General features: G+C 38.8%; 1 protein-coding gene across 2 annotated transcripts in view; it reads left to right on the plus strand.

The window, feature by feature from the left end:
• LOC133388927 (protein FRA10AC1) overlaps nucleotides 1-14,223 on the plus strand; it is a 33,759-nt gene extending 19,536 nt beyond the window's left edge. For both annotated transcript variants that reach the window (XM_061635512.1, XM_061635513.1), the window contains 8 exons: nucleotides 503-587; nucleotides 2,771-2,816; nucleotides 8,136-8,249; nucleotides 8,917-8,959; nucleotides 9,967-10,094; nucleotides 10,849-10,884; nucleotides 11,909-11,993; nucleotides 12,795-14,223. In XM_061635512.1, the coding sequence (XP_061491496.1) occupies nucleotides 503-587; nucleotides 2,771-2,816; nucleotides 8,136-8,249; nucleotides 8,917-8,959; nucleotides 9,967-10,094; nucleotides 10,849-10,884; nucleotides 11,909-11,993; nucleotides 12,795-12,837 (580 nt within the window). In that variant the 3' untranslated portion in view covers nucleotides 12,838-14,223. The remainder of the gene's footprint in view (nucleotides 1-502; nucleotides 588-2,770; nucleotides 2,817-8,135; nucleotides 8,250-8,916; nucleotides 8,960-9,966; nucleotides 10,095-10,848; nucleotides 10,885-11,908; nucleotides 11,994-12,794) is intronic.
• Nucleotides 14,224-14,559: the final 336 nt, after the last annotated feature.

The following is a 14,559-nucleotide window of genomic DNA, read 5'->3' on the forward strand; positions in this document are numbered from 1 at the left end:
TCATGACAGAAAAAAAATGAATGTTGTGAATTGCCAGTTAAAAGTCAGCTAGTATGTGTGTGTTTTTTTAAAAAAATCTACAAAACAAGGCCTCTTCTAATGTATTTTAGTAATCTATAATCCGATGCACCAAGGATGGAGAACTTGTAGCCCTCTAGATGTTGCTGGACTATAGCTCTCCTGCCTGACCATTGACCATCCCTGACCATTGGCCATGCTGGCCAGGGCTGATGGGAAATGGAGTCCAACAACATCTGGTGGTTCAGTGGTTCCTCATATCTCCGTATTCACTAATTCCACTGAACACAGTGGGACTTCCGTGTGAACATGCGTAGGATGTTAATGTATTTAAAGAAAAGGCCATTGGATCATGCTTTTTCCCTAATTTTCTGTGGCAGCCAGTAAATTTATAAAACAATATTGCGAGTATTCCTGCCTTTCAAGTATCTTAATTAGAATAAAACTCCCATCTTTTGCCCTGACTTGTGTCTCCTTCTTTCAGGGAGAAGAGGCTTAGCAAGAAATACTATGATAAATTATTCAAAGAGTATTGTATAGCAGATCTGAGTAAATACAAAGAGAAAAAGGTACACACTTGACAAATCTTTATTTATTTATTTATTTAATTAAGCTTATATACCGCCCGACTAGCAACAGCTCTCTGGGCGGTGAACATTATAACTTGTATAACTCTTATAACTTGGGGGTCGTATATGTTCAGCCAACTAAATTTAATCTCCCTTTAAGACCATGTGTGCCATTGGTAAAAACATGGCCAGTATCCCTAAATCTCTGGCCAATAATGGATGCTCTAGACTAGAGAGAATGGCCTGGTTTATTTTGATTTATTTGACAAAATTGATGTCCTGCTTGATTGTATGTCATGCTAAGCCAAACTGTGGCCTAGCATAAACACACAAGCACGTGGGCTCTCAAGGAAGCAATTGTGGCTGCTTATAATACTTATATACTGCTTATAATACTAGAAATTGTGGGCAGCCTATGAAGTTGAATGTTGGAAGATTTAGGGCAGAGAAAAGAAAGTACTTCTTCATACAATGCATAGTTACTGTGAATTCACTCTCTCAAAAGGTCATGGTAGCTGCCAATTTGGATGGCTTTAAAAGAGGATTAGAAAAATTCATGGAGGATAGTCTGTTACTAACCACGATAGCTGTGTTCTACCTCCACTGTAAGCCTTTGAATACCAGATGCTGGGAATCACAAGCAGGGAGAGTGCTGTTGCATCATCATGGAAACCAGCCCAAATTGAGTTGTTACTTCACACAAATGGCAACTTCATGTGAGGCTAGGCTGACTGTGAGTCTTGCAGGGGGTCTGTATGTTCTTCTGAGGCAATCATATGGGGCCAACATCCCATGTAAATTGGTCCTGTAAAATAAAACTATGATACCATGTGGTTGCCTGTCTTTTCTGAAATTACTAATATTCTGCAGTGGCGTTGTGAAATTAAAATGCAGTGAATTCTGCCATGGAATTCACCAAGTTCACTGATGAATCAGAGCAGGAGAGTGACATGTGGCTTTGGGCAACACCTTTTTTCTGCTTGGAACTTGAAGGGGACCCAGGGCTTAACAGGTCTTTGGCACAGACAAAAGTAAACATAACACTCTTCTGAGTTACAGTGGTTTAAATATTCCTTGGCATTTGATTATTTCTGGAAATCATTGTGTGATGGTTCCAGTGTACCTGATGATAAAAGGAAATATAGCTAGATGGCCAGTATGTTGGATCTAGGTCAGCAAACTGGCACTGCCAACTTTACTGTACAATGTTCTTTGTGGTCTTTCTTCCTTTTCACAGCGGGGTTTGGGAAAGAAAATGTCTTTGAATGAAGGTACACAGAGGAGGCTTATTTATTATACAGGGCTTTTAAAGTGGAGTATTGTGGGAGGGGACAATAGGGAGAAGAAATTGTTGACCCCGGGAGTGTTTTTTCTACTTCTTTCTTCCCCACCTGCACTGACAATTCATCAATCCTTTATATTTGTCTGCTTCTGGAGAGGCTTGCAGGTACAAATATAGTAGCAGGCTGGCCATGCAAAGGAGCTTAGAGTTTGTATTCGAGCTGGAGGCTCTACCCCTTCCTGGCTTTCATCCAGGCCCTGTTCTAGTCAGGCATCTTCACAGGCTTCCCCTCCTCCCAAGTAGTGTCATGCATCTAGCTGGGCATTTCATTGGCAGCCCTGAAGCTTGTACCTGGCTCACTGCCTCTTCACGAAACAGTTGTTGACCTCTGCGGTAAGGCATTCTGAAAAAGTTGGGTTTGCCTTGTGTTTGGGTCAAGTTTATGGGCCGACAGAGTCTCTTGAACAAATAATTATAAGGTTAACCTGAAGCTTGCTGTGAGAGTTCCCATGTGTGTCATGTATCCCTTCAGGAGAAAATTAAAATAGTACATAGGAAGTATGGAAACTTGGAAGTAAACAATTTGAACTTACAAAGTGGAAGAAGAGCAGCCTTTTGAGTGACCTCAGGAGCAGTTCCAGGATAGTGTGTATCTTATCTTTCCATATCTTAATTGTTCCTGTTTCCCGTCTGCTAGCAGTTACCAGCTTCTATGAAATACATTGTCTGTTGAACAACATAGCTCAATGGCACATCATAATTCACTGATAATGGACCAGTAAAATAACATTATAATAACTGAGGCATAAGAGGTGCCTCAAGTGCCTCCATGTACCTGGAACTGAGTTTTTGCTGAATGTGTAAGTACGAAATATTTATTGTCTTTTATTTTTCCTAACAGTTTGGATTTAGATGGAGACACGAGAAAGAGGTTGTATCAGGAAAAGGCAAGTTAACCCCCCCCCCCATTTTTTGCATCTTATGGCTTGGATTCTAACTTCTGTGAGCTGAGTTCTGTTCATAGAATGGGGCTTTCTTATCTCCATTGCCTGCTGCAGCCCATTTCACCCCCCTCAGATTTGTTCTTCTAGGGTTGAGAAACCTCTTGTAAGAATACGGGATGTAGCGTGGAGGAGGCTGCAGCTGGAAGGGGATTCTCCTAGGTGTATGAATGTCTTGAATTTGTTCTTTCTAATTTGGTTATTATGTTTGTTATTATTTGTTTATTATGTTGTCGTCACAAATATTTTTTTCCAGGATACACACAGAAGAAATAATATTATTTGCTTCTATAATAGCCGCTAACATATTTAAAATGTTTATTGATCTAAGGGGAGAATGGCTGAGAAACCACAAGCCTCAATTTATTTAGAATGTTTGTTTCAAGAAGCATTGGCTAATGCAACCATAGGTAGTAAAGACGGCTGAGCAAGAAGACTGCTGATACCTACATTTCTCTTTGTAAAGTATATGTGGCATGTCCTGTTGTTCCTCTTCAGTAGTCCACTCAATCTTGAATCATGCATGTCAGTAAAATAACATGGATACTGCTTCAGACTTTGTGAAATGGCTGTCAAGGTAGGTGACTGCTCATTACTCTGCAGCCCAACATTCAAGCTACCACTCCTGGTGGGTAAGGGAGGAATGGCGATGGGCCTGGAGAACCAAGACCCACCTTCTGCTTACTAGGTAGGGAGAGCCTGCCCCCTTTGCTTTTGTGTTGCCAGGCTATCTAGTCGCAAAGGGATATGTTGGGCTGGAGCACATTTAAGAAAGGAAGCACTCTCTGGCCAGTCCCTTAGTGCATGGTAAACCAAGTCCAAAGGGATATAGAGGAATGCCTGTTTTCCAAGGAGATATATTGCTTTCATTATCCCATAGTCATACTCGTCCTCCTGTGTTCCCTCCTGGAGGAGAGGAAGTTTTACAGTGCAGGATGCCATGACTAAATGACAGAACAGAACTATAGATACAGGCTCTGGCTGGCAGAGGAGGTGGTTTTCACCAATTTCCTTTTCCTCCTGCAGCTTTCTGTGCTCCCACAACTGCTCTGGAGATTGATCTGCTTATAGAGATATGTGGGTGGTGACCCAGGGGGCTGCAGGATGAGGGGAGATTGGTGAAAATTGCATCTTCCCTCCTCTTTCCACCAGTAGGAGCCATAGATATTTTATACGTTATGGTTTGTAGAAATAAATATATCTGATCAAGTTCCGATAGACAGTGTACAACTTCCCCAGCTATGCTACGGATAGCATATGACAAAGCTTATTCTGTTCTAACAGTGCCATAGGCTACAAGTATGTATTATGTGATTATTTTAATTTATTTTAATTATTATTTTAAAAACTGCAAGCTTGGCTTTGCAAAGACAGCTGCTGTCTTCAGTTGTCAGTCACATATCAATAATATAGTTCACCGCTAAGGGGCGCAACCTTCAACAGTATTGTAAGGTTTTCTATATGCAGTTGTGTGATATGTTTTGCTGAACTTACTTTTGGAACTCACCTTTTGTATATTTTTATTAGTATTGTCAAATCAGATATTAATTTTGGATACATCTCAGTATGGCAGTAGAAGGGCAACCAGTCCCTAGTCTAGCTAGTTAGCTATGGAAACATACATACACAATTATACCTGGTTAAAGCCTGTTATTTCCAGTATGTAAGAAAAATAATAGGATAATGAAAATAGTGATATTAATTTAATTTTAAATATTTTTTCTTGAAATATTGCTGGTTTAGCCTCTTGAAAAATGGAAATGGACTGCCTTCAAGTCGATTTCGACTTATGGGCAACCCTATGAATAGAGTTTTCATGGTAAGCGGTATTCAGAGGGGTTTTACCATTGCCTTCCTCGGAGGCTGAGAGGCAGTGACTGGCCCAAGGTCACCCAATGAGCTTCATGGCTGTGTGGGGATTCGAACCCTGGTCTCCCAGGTTGTAGTCCAACACCTTAGCCACTACACAACACTGGCTCTGTTTAGCCTCTTAGCTGTCATTTATTAAAGCAAGTTACATTTTCTTTACATAACCAGGTTGAGTTTCATAACACAGATTTTCATTGTAGTTACTTTGACACTAATTATAACAGCCAAGAATAGAATGATTGCACCAAGCCACTAGCAAAGAAGATAGAGTGCGATGACCCCAGCAAGTGAATCAAGTGACACACTACAGGTGAAGGCTAAAACTTGCAGGTTCACTTACCAATCTGATCCAGGAGAAATTCCTCCCCACCACTAAATAAAGTGATCTGTAAACTGATGTGACATAAACTGAATTTCTCCAAGGGCTGTTTTGAACAACAGCTCAAGCTATATAGGATCACTATGCTTAACATTTTTGAAAATAATTGAATAAATTTTGATTTCCTGCTTCCACCCCCCCACTTGATTAACAGTTCTTTTGTTTCTAAATATCAACTTACTAATAAGGCTTAGTTTACTTCCTTTGTGGGCTTCATGTTCATGACTTGATGCACAGGCTACAATTCCAACCCGTTACAACCAGTATGAGTTTTGATACTGGTGTGGGATTGCTATAGGTGCAATTAAAATAACATACATAATACTGGTATTTCTTTTAAAAAAAACCCATCTACTTCTTTCCTGTTTTTTTTATATAAATATTCAAACCAAGGGACTTTGTTTTACAGATTTTTCTTTTTACCAGGGTTTATTGTATGTCTCAATGAATTTGAAATAAATGACCAGCAGCATTCCGTGTTCTTTGGTTCAAGCTTTAGCATTACAGTTGGTTTTTACCCTGCAGAACTGAAGTATCTGAGGATATTGTCAATCCATTGGTTAGCAACTTAGGTAGAACATTCTCAGGTTAATCTTTCAAAAACAGTTCTGGAGTTGAGTCTATTAATATAGATCATGACCACTAGTTAGGCATACGGACATTTCCTTCTCCAAGAGGCTGCACATCACTTGTACTACGTACAGGATTAAAACACAACAGTATAAATGACAAATATGATATTAGGATTTCATTTAGCAGGACACTCTTAAACAAAGCTGCCACCTGTTGTGCTCATTTTGTTACTGAAGTGAAGTTCGGTAAAAAATGATGTGTTTATGTAGACTACAGTACAGGGAACTGCATGCCTGACCAGCAGGACTTTTAATTTGTTTGTCTTGAACAGCAGTGCAGTTCCTTTCCTCAACACGACAATCAATCTGCTGTTGGAAAACTCCTCAGGGAAGTTTCAATAGGTTAAAATGTGGCATAAGATGGGGCTGATGTTCAATGTGAGGGGAGAATTCACAAATAATTTTAAATGCATCAAGGAGTAATCTGGATCAGGGACATAAGTGCCAATATCTGTCCTACTAATAAGAGACAGGGCAGTCCTAAATGGGACCAGTGGAGAACAGAACGGAAGTTCCACTACCACATCTGGAGCCCTGGTGGCTTATGCCAACCAGAGCAGATGGTGGGAGGGCATTTTTGTTTTTATTTTTTTACTATGCCAACTGCAGGCTGGCATAGCTGAGTGACTTAAGTGTTGAACCCTCTGGGGGGATCCGCAGACCCAGTCCTCAAATGTCCCAGTTTGGGGCTTTCTACCGGTGGAAGCTTGCTACCTACCCAGTGAGGGCCTCTGTCACGGCACAGCCCCCATGGCAGAGTTCCTCTCTGCTGTCTTTCTAACCTCCTTCAGTCATCAACATGGGTGTGGTGGTTTGCACTCCGATGGAATGTTATCAGTATAGAATCATAGAGTTGGAAGGGGCCTATAAGGTCATTGAGTCAAATCCTCTGCTCAGTGCAGGAATTGAAGTATACCCGACAGGTGGCTGTCCAGTTGCCTCTTGAAGGCCTCCAGTGTTGGAGAGTCCACCACCTCCTTACCTAATTGACTTCATTGTCATATCGCTTTAACAGTCAGGAAGTTTTTCTTGATGTTCAATCGGAATCTGGCTTCCTGTAACTTGAGCTCATTATTACATGTCCTGGGACGATTGAGAAGAGATCCTGCCCTCCTCTGTGCGGCAACCTTTCAAGTACTTGAACAATACTATCATATCTCCCCTCTTCGCAAGGCTAAACATGCCCAGTTCTTTCAGTCTTTCCTTATAGGGCTTTGTTTCCAGTCCCCTGATCATCCTCGTTGCCCTCCTTTGAACCTGTTCCAGTTTGTCTACATCCTTCTTAAAGTGTGGTGTCAGGAACTGGATGCAGTACTCAAGATGAGACCTAACCAGTGCTGAATAGAGGGGAACCAGTACTTCATGCGATTTGGAAACTATACTTCTGTTAATGCAGCCTAAAATAGCATTTGCCGTTTTTGCATTCACATCACACTGTTGGCTCATATTCAACTTGTGATCAACAACAATCCCTAGATCCTTCTCGTATCTTACAATTGTGCATTTGGTTTCTTTTTCCTAGGTGTAGAACTTTGCACTTATCCCTATTAAATTCCATTCTGTTGTTTTCAGCCCAATGCTCCAGCCTATCAAGATCCCTTTGAATTTTGTTTCTGTCTTCCAAGGTGTTAGCTATCCCTCCCAATTTTGCATCATCTGCAAATTTGATAAACATCCCCTGCACCTCTTCATCCAAGTCATTAATAAAAATTTTGAAGAGCACTGGGCCCGGGCCCAAGCCCTGCAGTACCCCACTTATTACTTCCCCCCAGTGTGAGATGGAACCATTGATAAGCACTCTTTGAGTACATTCCTGTAGCCAACTGTGGATCCACCTCATAGTTGTTCCATCCAGCCCACATTTAGCTAGCTTGCTAATCGTAATGTAATGTGGCACTTTGTCAGAAGCTTTGCTGAAGTAGAGATATATTATGTCCATATCATTCTCACAGTCTGCAAGGGAGGTTACTCGATCAAAAAATGAGATAAGATTAGTCTGGTATATTGCTCCTTGTTTTGAACTTAATCAGACTTCAAGTATTTTAGATTTTGGATCATAAAATTACATGTGTATGGCACCCCAGGACCATCACTTTTTCCTAATCAAATAAGTATGTAGAATCTAGAAAATAGCCTAATTGCACTTGTTTGATCATTAACTGAGTATAATACATTTCTTTCTTTTTCCTCCCTTACATACCCAAAATGCCAGAGATTAGACCTGATTTGAACTAACTTAATCTAAATGTTTTTTCTTCATTACAAATACTGCATGATGTTAAACAAACATAGTAGTAGTATCCTTAACAACAGATTTCATTGCCAGTAAATTATGACGTGATACTTATGAAATTTAGTGCTCTTTTCTGTTTCACTGCTTTCCAGGTCAGTTTTCCTGTGGAAGTAAGCACTGTGATGAAAAAGAAGGCTTGAAGAGTTGGGAGGTGAATTTTGGTTATGTTGAGCATGGTGAAAAGAAAAATGCACTTGTTAAATTAAGTGAGTCCTTCTTACAGTAAAGCTTTGGTACTGGAGTAATTATAAATGGATCGATCTTACTGGTTAGATTTTTAATGTTAATGTTCACTCATTGTAAAAAAGTATAGTGGGCATACTAGTGAAATGAAAATTTAAATACAAGGTTCACAAAAGGGGAGTGCAGTCTAGGTCCATTTAAAATCAGTTAATTGATTTCTGTAGAATGTGGATTGTTTACTCTGCTGAAAACTTCCTTCTGGCTGCACTGGAGGAGGTGAGGAAGCAGCGAGGGAGCCTGATACTTTGCTTAGGCTCAGCCACCTAGTGCTAAACCATGGCTTAGTGATACATTGAAATGTGGCCATGTTTTTAAAAAGATTTCTTTGGTAGGACAACAGTGCAGTCCAGTACATATCTTCTCAAACGTAAGTTGCACTGAGTTCAGTGAGGCTTACTCCCAGGACCCTGGGTGTAGGATTGCAGCCCAAGTGTTTTCCAATACTATGTTTCCAATTTATTTTTTGAAAGCTGGAACTAATACTGACAGTTTTGGTTAGCATGCATATACGTGAAATGTTAGATATGGCAGTTCTAGAAAAATTGAAAGCCACATTTATGGAGATAATTGTTGTCAAACCTTTACTGAAATAAGATAATTTTACATTTAATTATTTTTTATTTCTTTAAGGGCTCTGTCCAGAATGTTCTTACAGATTAAACTTTCATCACAGGTAATGATCGCTTGAAAGTACAGTAATTGTATATGTGTCTGTGAATTTGGCAGGGCGATGCATCTGGGGATGTTGGGATTGGGGCTTGTGTGTGTGCATCCCTGCTGTCCACAGATGTAGAGGTCACCTTGTTCAGGCATTTGCCAGCACATGCTTCGTACTTTTACTTATTGTTGTGGTGTCACTGATCTAACAAATCATACAACGCATAAAAAATACTAACATGTCAATTTTTAAAACTTGGTATCACCACCCAGCATTTTTAAATGTGGCAGTGTGCTTGGAGAATTTGTAAAAACCTAAGTGATGTCTTCTTGCGTGAAATCTCTGCCTCTTTACCCCAGCTATGTGGTTAGTCATTGCTGAGGAAAGAGAAATACATTGTTGCTTGTCCATCAGATAGGATGGGAAGAAGTGATGGCTATGTGTGCTTTTTTTTTTTTTAGCTGAAATCTTGCCAGTTAGTTATTGGGTACAGACTCAAATTATCTTCCTCTCCCAAATGGCTGATTTCAGCTTTTCAAAAATAAATGTGTGCATGCAGTTCCAGCTATTGGATTGGTAAGGGGAACCATGAAGAACCTGTTTGGCTATCCAGCTAGGGATATCCACATACAGAAGTCTGTTTGTGTATGCATACAACCCTTAATTGGATTGGGGCAACTGTGTACATGTTTAGTGGCATTTTCTAATTCTTCTTTCCTGATTCAAGGGCTGAGCACTAGCATTATACAGTTCTGGGGTTAAGCTTCAATTCAGGTTAAACTCTGCACATTTCAGTTAAAATGTGGCCCTTTTTGGAGGCAGCTGGGTTGGTCCAAATCTTTCTTTTGCTAGTGCATATAGGAAATAATTCTTTTTTATACAAAAAGCATTCATGCTATTGTTCAACTTGATCAATTTCAAAATATCAAGTTTATTTAAAAAATCCGTCTTTTTTCCTATATATTTCTGTAGCTGGACAAACACGTTGATAGAACCTTTAATATAGATTTCTTTTTATGAAGGAGAAGGGAAGTCAAACCAACGAAAAAGAGAGCAAGGGCAGAACAAAGTTCCACAGTGCTAGAATCTAAGAAGACAAGATTGTCTTCACCACACAAACACAAGTCAAAGAAAAAAAAGAGTCAGAAAGGTAAAAGAAACCTTAATGTTTAAAGTATGGTTATTTTTAAACATTAACATTAATGGTTGAATGTTTGAGTCTATATAATTCCAAGTGCATTTTATATTTTAGAAAATCACGTCCTGAAAATTCATTAGAGTTTGTATGCATGTGGGATTGCAGATCACATTTGGTTGAGAGGAAAGGCCAAATGAGGGTGGCGGGAGGGAGGGGAGTTGGGAGAAACTAGTGGCCTGTTACCCAGATTTCCCAAATACTTTTGAAAGTGAATTGTTCTTTCCTGGGGTGCTTCTAATCTGACATTTAACAGCATTTAAAGATATGAGTTTCAGAGGCTAGATTAAGAGCATATCTAGTTTAGGATTATCCATGTTTAATGTGGTACACAAATTGTGGTTTAGGGTTGCAGGAGAATTTGTGCACAAGAAGGGTGGTGGTGGAAGAAGCCTGTGGCCTGATATGATAGCATTATATGTCACATGTTTCTGGCCATGGGTCACTTCATTTATTTTGGACATTTAGCAACATTCTATGGCAATCTGACTTTTACTGATAAAAGGTAGAAATAAGGGTGATATTTGGATATTTACCAGAAGCATTTGTTTAGTTTTTGAGGTGTATGAGAATTTTTTAGCATTTCTGTCTCACCTTCTAAAATGCCAGGAATTCCTAGGTAAATGTTCTAACACTTAGCCTAACATTTATATGTGTATTTGAATAGCTAGAGATGTAACTAATTAAATCTAAAAATGTCCTTTTTCAGGTCAGGCACTGGTAGACGAATCAGATTCTGATAAAGGTAAATAAATTAAAGGTGCAATCCCAATTTTGGCTGCTGTCCGGCAAGGCTTAACAGAGTGGTAGGCCCATCACCGCATCCACAGTCCTGAGCATGCCATTCAGAGTGGATGAGGGGCAGGCCGATCATTGCGCTAGCCTGGAGTCTCGTACTAGCTTCCTAATGCTTCTAATCCAGATAGGCTGACATTACCCTTGCTGTAAAATGGTTGTAAGCAGCCTCATGTTACCAGGACATTTTCTACCCAAAATAAGTACCTCCCTGCCATGGTCCATCTCTAGCTGCACTTTAAAAAAAAAAGGTGCTACTGATTGCACCAAAATGTGGATTTGGAGATGTATTTAAAATACACATTCAAATGGGCATTCCACTGAACGCAATACAGAGTTGATAGGTGGCATCTGGACATGAATGTTCATTCTGATGCTCATGTGGAAGTGGAGAAGATTCGTAATCCCATGGTTCGTACTCCAGTAACAGATATGCAGTTGGAACCCTAAATGGATTGGATAGGTAGTTATGTTACATTTTTCTCTTGTTTAAAATTATTTTTTATTTGGGATTAGGGAGAGAGAAGATAAACATATAGTATTTAAATCTGCAATAATGTTTCTCTTCTGTCTTCATGCAGTTGATGAAGGGGGCTCTAGACCATGAAATCTTACGCAAAAATTAATCTGTTTAGGAAGAAAGGAATGCCATTATTAGAAAGGACTGGATTTGGGGGGGGGAAAGAGACTTGATCATTTTCATTCACAATGCTGTTATTGGAATATAAGCGAACTAAATATAGTTGCAATGTATCCATAAACCTATTGTTCCTAATTCTTCTCCTATTTCAGTTTTTCCAAAGGATAGACACTAAGAACATCCCCTTAACTGGATTGTGAATGAGGATGCATGAGTTCAGATTTTTTGTTAATAAAGAAAACATTTTCCGTAGGTTGTTAATCAGACATAATTTAAAAATGGGAACATTCTTAAAATTATATTTAATACTCTTAAATCACTGTTATGTTAACAGATTCAGTCAACAGTGATGAGAAAGATGGTTCCTCTGATGCAGATTTTTGGAAGGGTCCACCACAAGAGACAGAAGAAAAAACACGGTCAGTCCTGTGACTAATAACTTTTCTGCTTTATAATGATTGTGCATATTTAAAATAAACACACTTATATAATTTTCCTCAAGATTGATAACATTTACAGTGAACTTTTATGGGCAATTATCCTACTTCAATAAAATTATTCAGACAAAACAAAGAAGATAACTCTTCTCCCCAAGCTACAAACACATCTACAGTATTAGTGAAACAAAACTGTAATATCTGCTCTCCCCCTAAGGAAGGAAAGTGGTGGGCAAATCGTTTAGTTGAAAATTCAACAGCCTGGGCATAGTTATGTAGCAGAGTAAATCAACTTGGTTCAGACACCATCAGCATTAGAAGGAAGGTAAGAATTGGTGTCTGAATAGTTCAGCAAGACATTTTAAATGAGGGTTGAGATGCTGTTTGGGCCCCACTTCAGGCAGCACCAGCCTTTGGTTGCATGTCCTTTAGATTTCAGTTTTCCCTAAGGATTTCTCAGTGTTTCCTGTTCATACAGTTTTGTTGCAACCATTTAACATGCTTGAACGATCTAACAATGCTGGCACCACTGTTTGCACAAGTATTATCTGCTTGCAGGATTGGTACAGCATCTCTGCCATGCCACCACAAATTGATGCTTTTTATAAGTGTACACTGACAGACCAGTATGTCCCATTAAGGCATCTTTTTTTGCCAGCACAGCCCCTGCCAGTAAACATAAAAGGTGTAGATCTTGTGCTGAAAAATGCCCTTGGTGATTAAATGAAAATGACTGCATGCATGTTCTAGTGATTCTTAATATTATTTGCAATTGTTTTACAGGGAGGAAGAATTTGATGAGTACTTTCAAGACTTATTTCTCTGAAATGTAATGTGGAAATCTGGAACATGAATAAACAAGCATCAAGTTTTCCAATTTCATACCTCACTTTTCTTTAAATATGGTTTTAATTGTAACAGGAGTTATCCAGCACATCTCTTCACTGACTTGTATATTTGGCATAAGACAGCTTTCTTTTCTTGTATTTTTTTCAGTAATGTAGACCAAGCTATGATATCTAGTCAATAACTTTTGTAATATTCAGCCTTCTATCAAGAAGATTTACAGCAGTTTATTCATGATAGCCCTCAAAAAACACCAAATGAACATGCAGAGACAAATGACAGTTGACTTTTGGCCTAATCCTATGAACTTCTATTGTTTTGTACTTCTGCATTCCTTCGGAGTCACCCATCATCACTGATACCTCCCTCTTTTTCCTCAATGATCCTGTTGTGGCTCCAATCCTGTTAGCAGTCAGTTTGCTCTGAGAGGGCATGATTAACATTGGTGATCAAACGTAAGACTGCTATGAGCACCTGTTTGGCTAAATCTTTCTGAAGTATAGGTACATAAGACTGGGAACTGTCACATTTTATTTTAATGAACAACTGAGATGGCTTGAAGTGAACAAACAGTAATCTTGCTTTAGAATGTAATCCTGAGCATGCAACAAGATAAGGGCACACAACATTTGAGCCTGGTTCTTTCTCCCCTGGTTCAAATTACAGCATAGGTTAAATCCATTCTGCTATATGTTTCTAACAGTTAGTTTGGACACACACACAAAATCCCTATATTGTTTGGTTCCTGAGCAAAGTGAAATCAGGTGTAAGGTTGTTTGCGTATTTTTGCATGATATTTACATTTAATCCAAATGTGAAACAATGTGGGGAAAACAACGGTATGAAAAATTGTGTGCCTGTCATTTGGACAGTAGACAATTGAATATGCCAGACACAAAAAGACGTGAAGTTTTAAAAAAACAATGTTAATAGAACACATTCATATTATATTCATGAACATGTTTTACCATGGTGCACAGCTCAGATGAATATCAGTACATCTGCACATTTAACGTTACTTCAATAATTACATTTTTCACAACTGATGGATACAGAAGGAAAGGCAATATAAAGATAATCATCATCATTAAGGGTGTCCTTGAAGAGCAAAGAAAGGTAGCCGCCTTTGTGTGAAGGCTTCTTTAGGTAAGAAGGTGGATTTAAAGGTTAATTCTTTGTCATCTTGTAAGTTTGGTTGGGAGCTAAATCCAATAAGCAGCAGTCAGCTAACATCTGTGTAACTTGTCTCTCAGGTCTTTGGAAGAATGTATTACCATATCTGTTGTAAAATGCCTGTAGTGAGTGTTCAACTTTTCTTGTAGATCTTCAGAGAGTAGTTATAAAAAAGTATCCAGTACATATTTAATATGTGGATTTTTGTTTTAATACAAAGTAAATGATTAACAACAATCTTAGTATTTCTTATATCTATATTTAGTACAGAAAAATAACATATCTTTTTATGGCATTGTAAAAGTCTGCATAAAATATTTGGCCCAACAATCAAGAATAGAACAAATAAGAAATTTTAAGGGAACACCATGTAATTTATTTTCTCTTGCGCATTATGTGTATTTTGCATATTTTGACCATTCTCAGAAGCATTTCTTTCACATATTTAGAAGTTTATGGGAGAAGATACTATATAGCTCTATTTACATCTCTACCCCAAAGGTTTGTGCCAGTTTGGAGATGTAAAAAC

The sequence above is a fragment of the Rhineura floridana genome, chromosome 7, assembly GCF_030035675.1.
Source record: "Rhineura floridana isolate rRhiFlo1 chromosome 7, rRhiFlo1.hap2, whole genome shotgun sequence".
Lineage (NCBI taxonomy): Eukaryota > Metazoa > Chordata > Lepidosauria > Squamata > Rhineuridae > Rhineura > Rhineura floridana.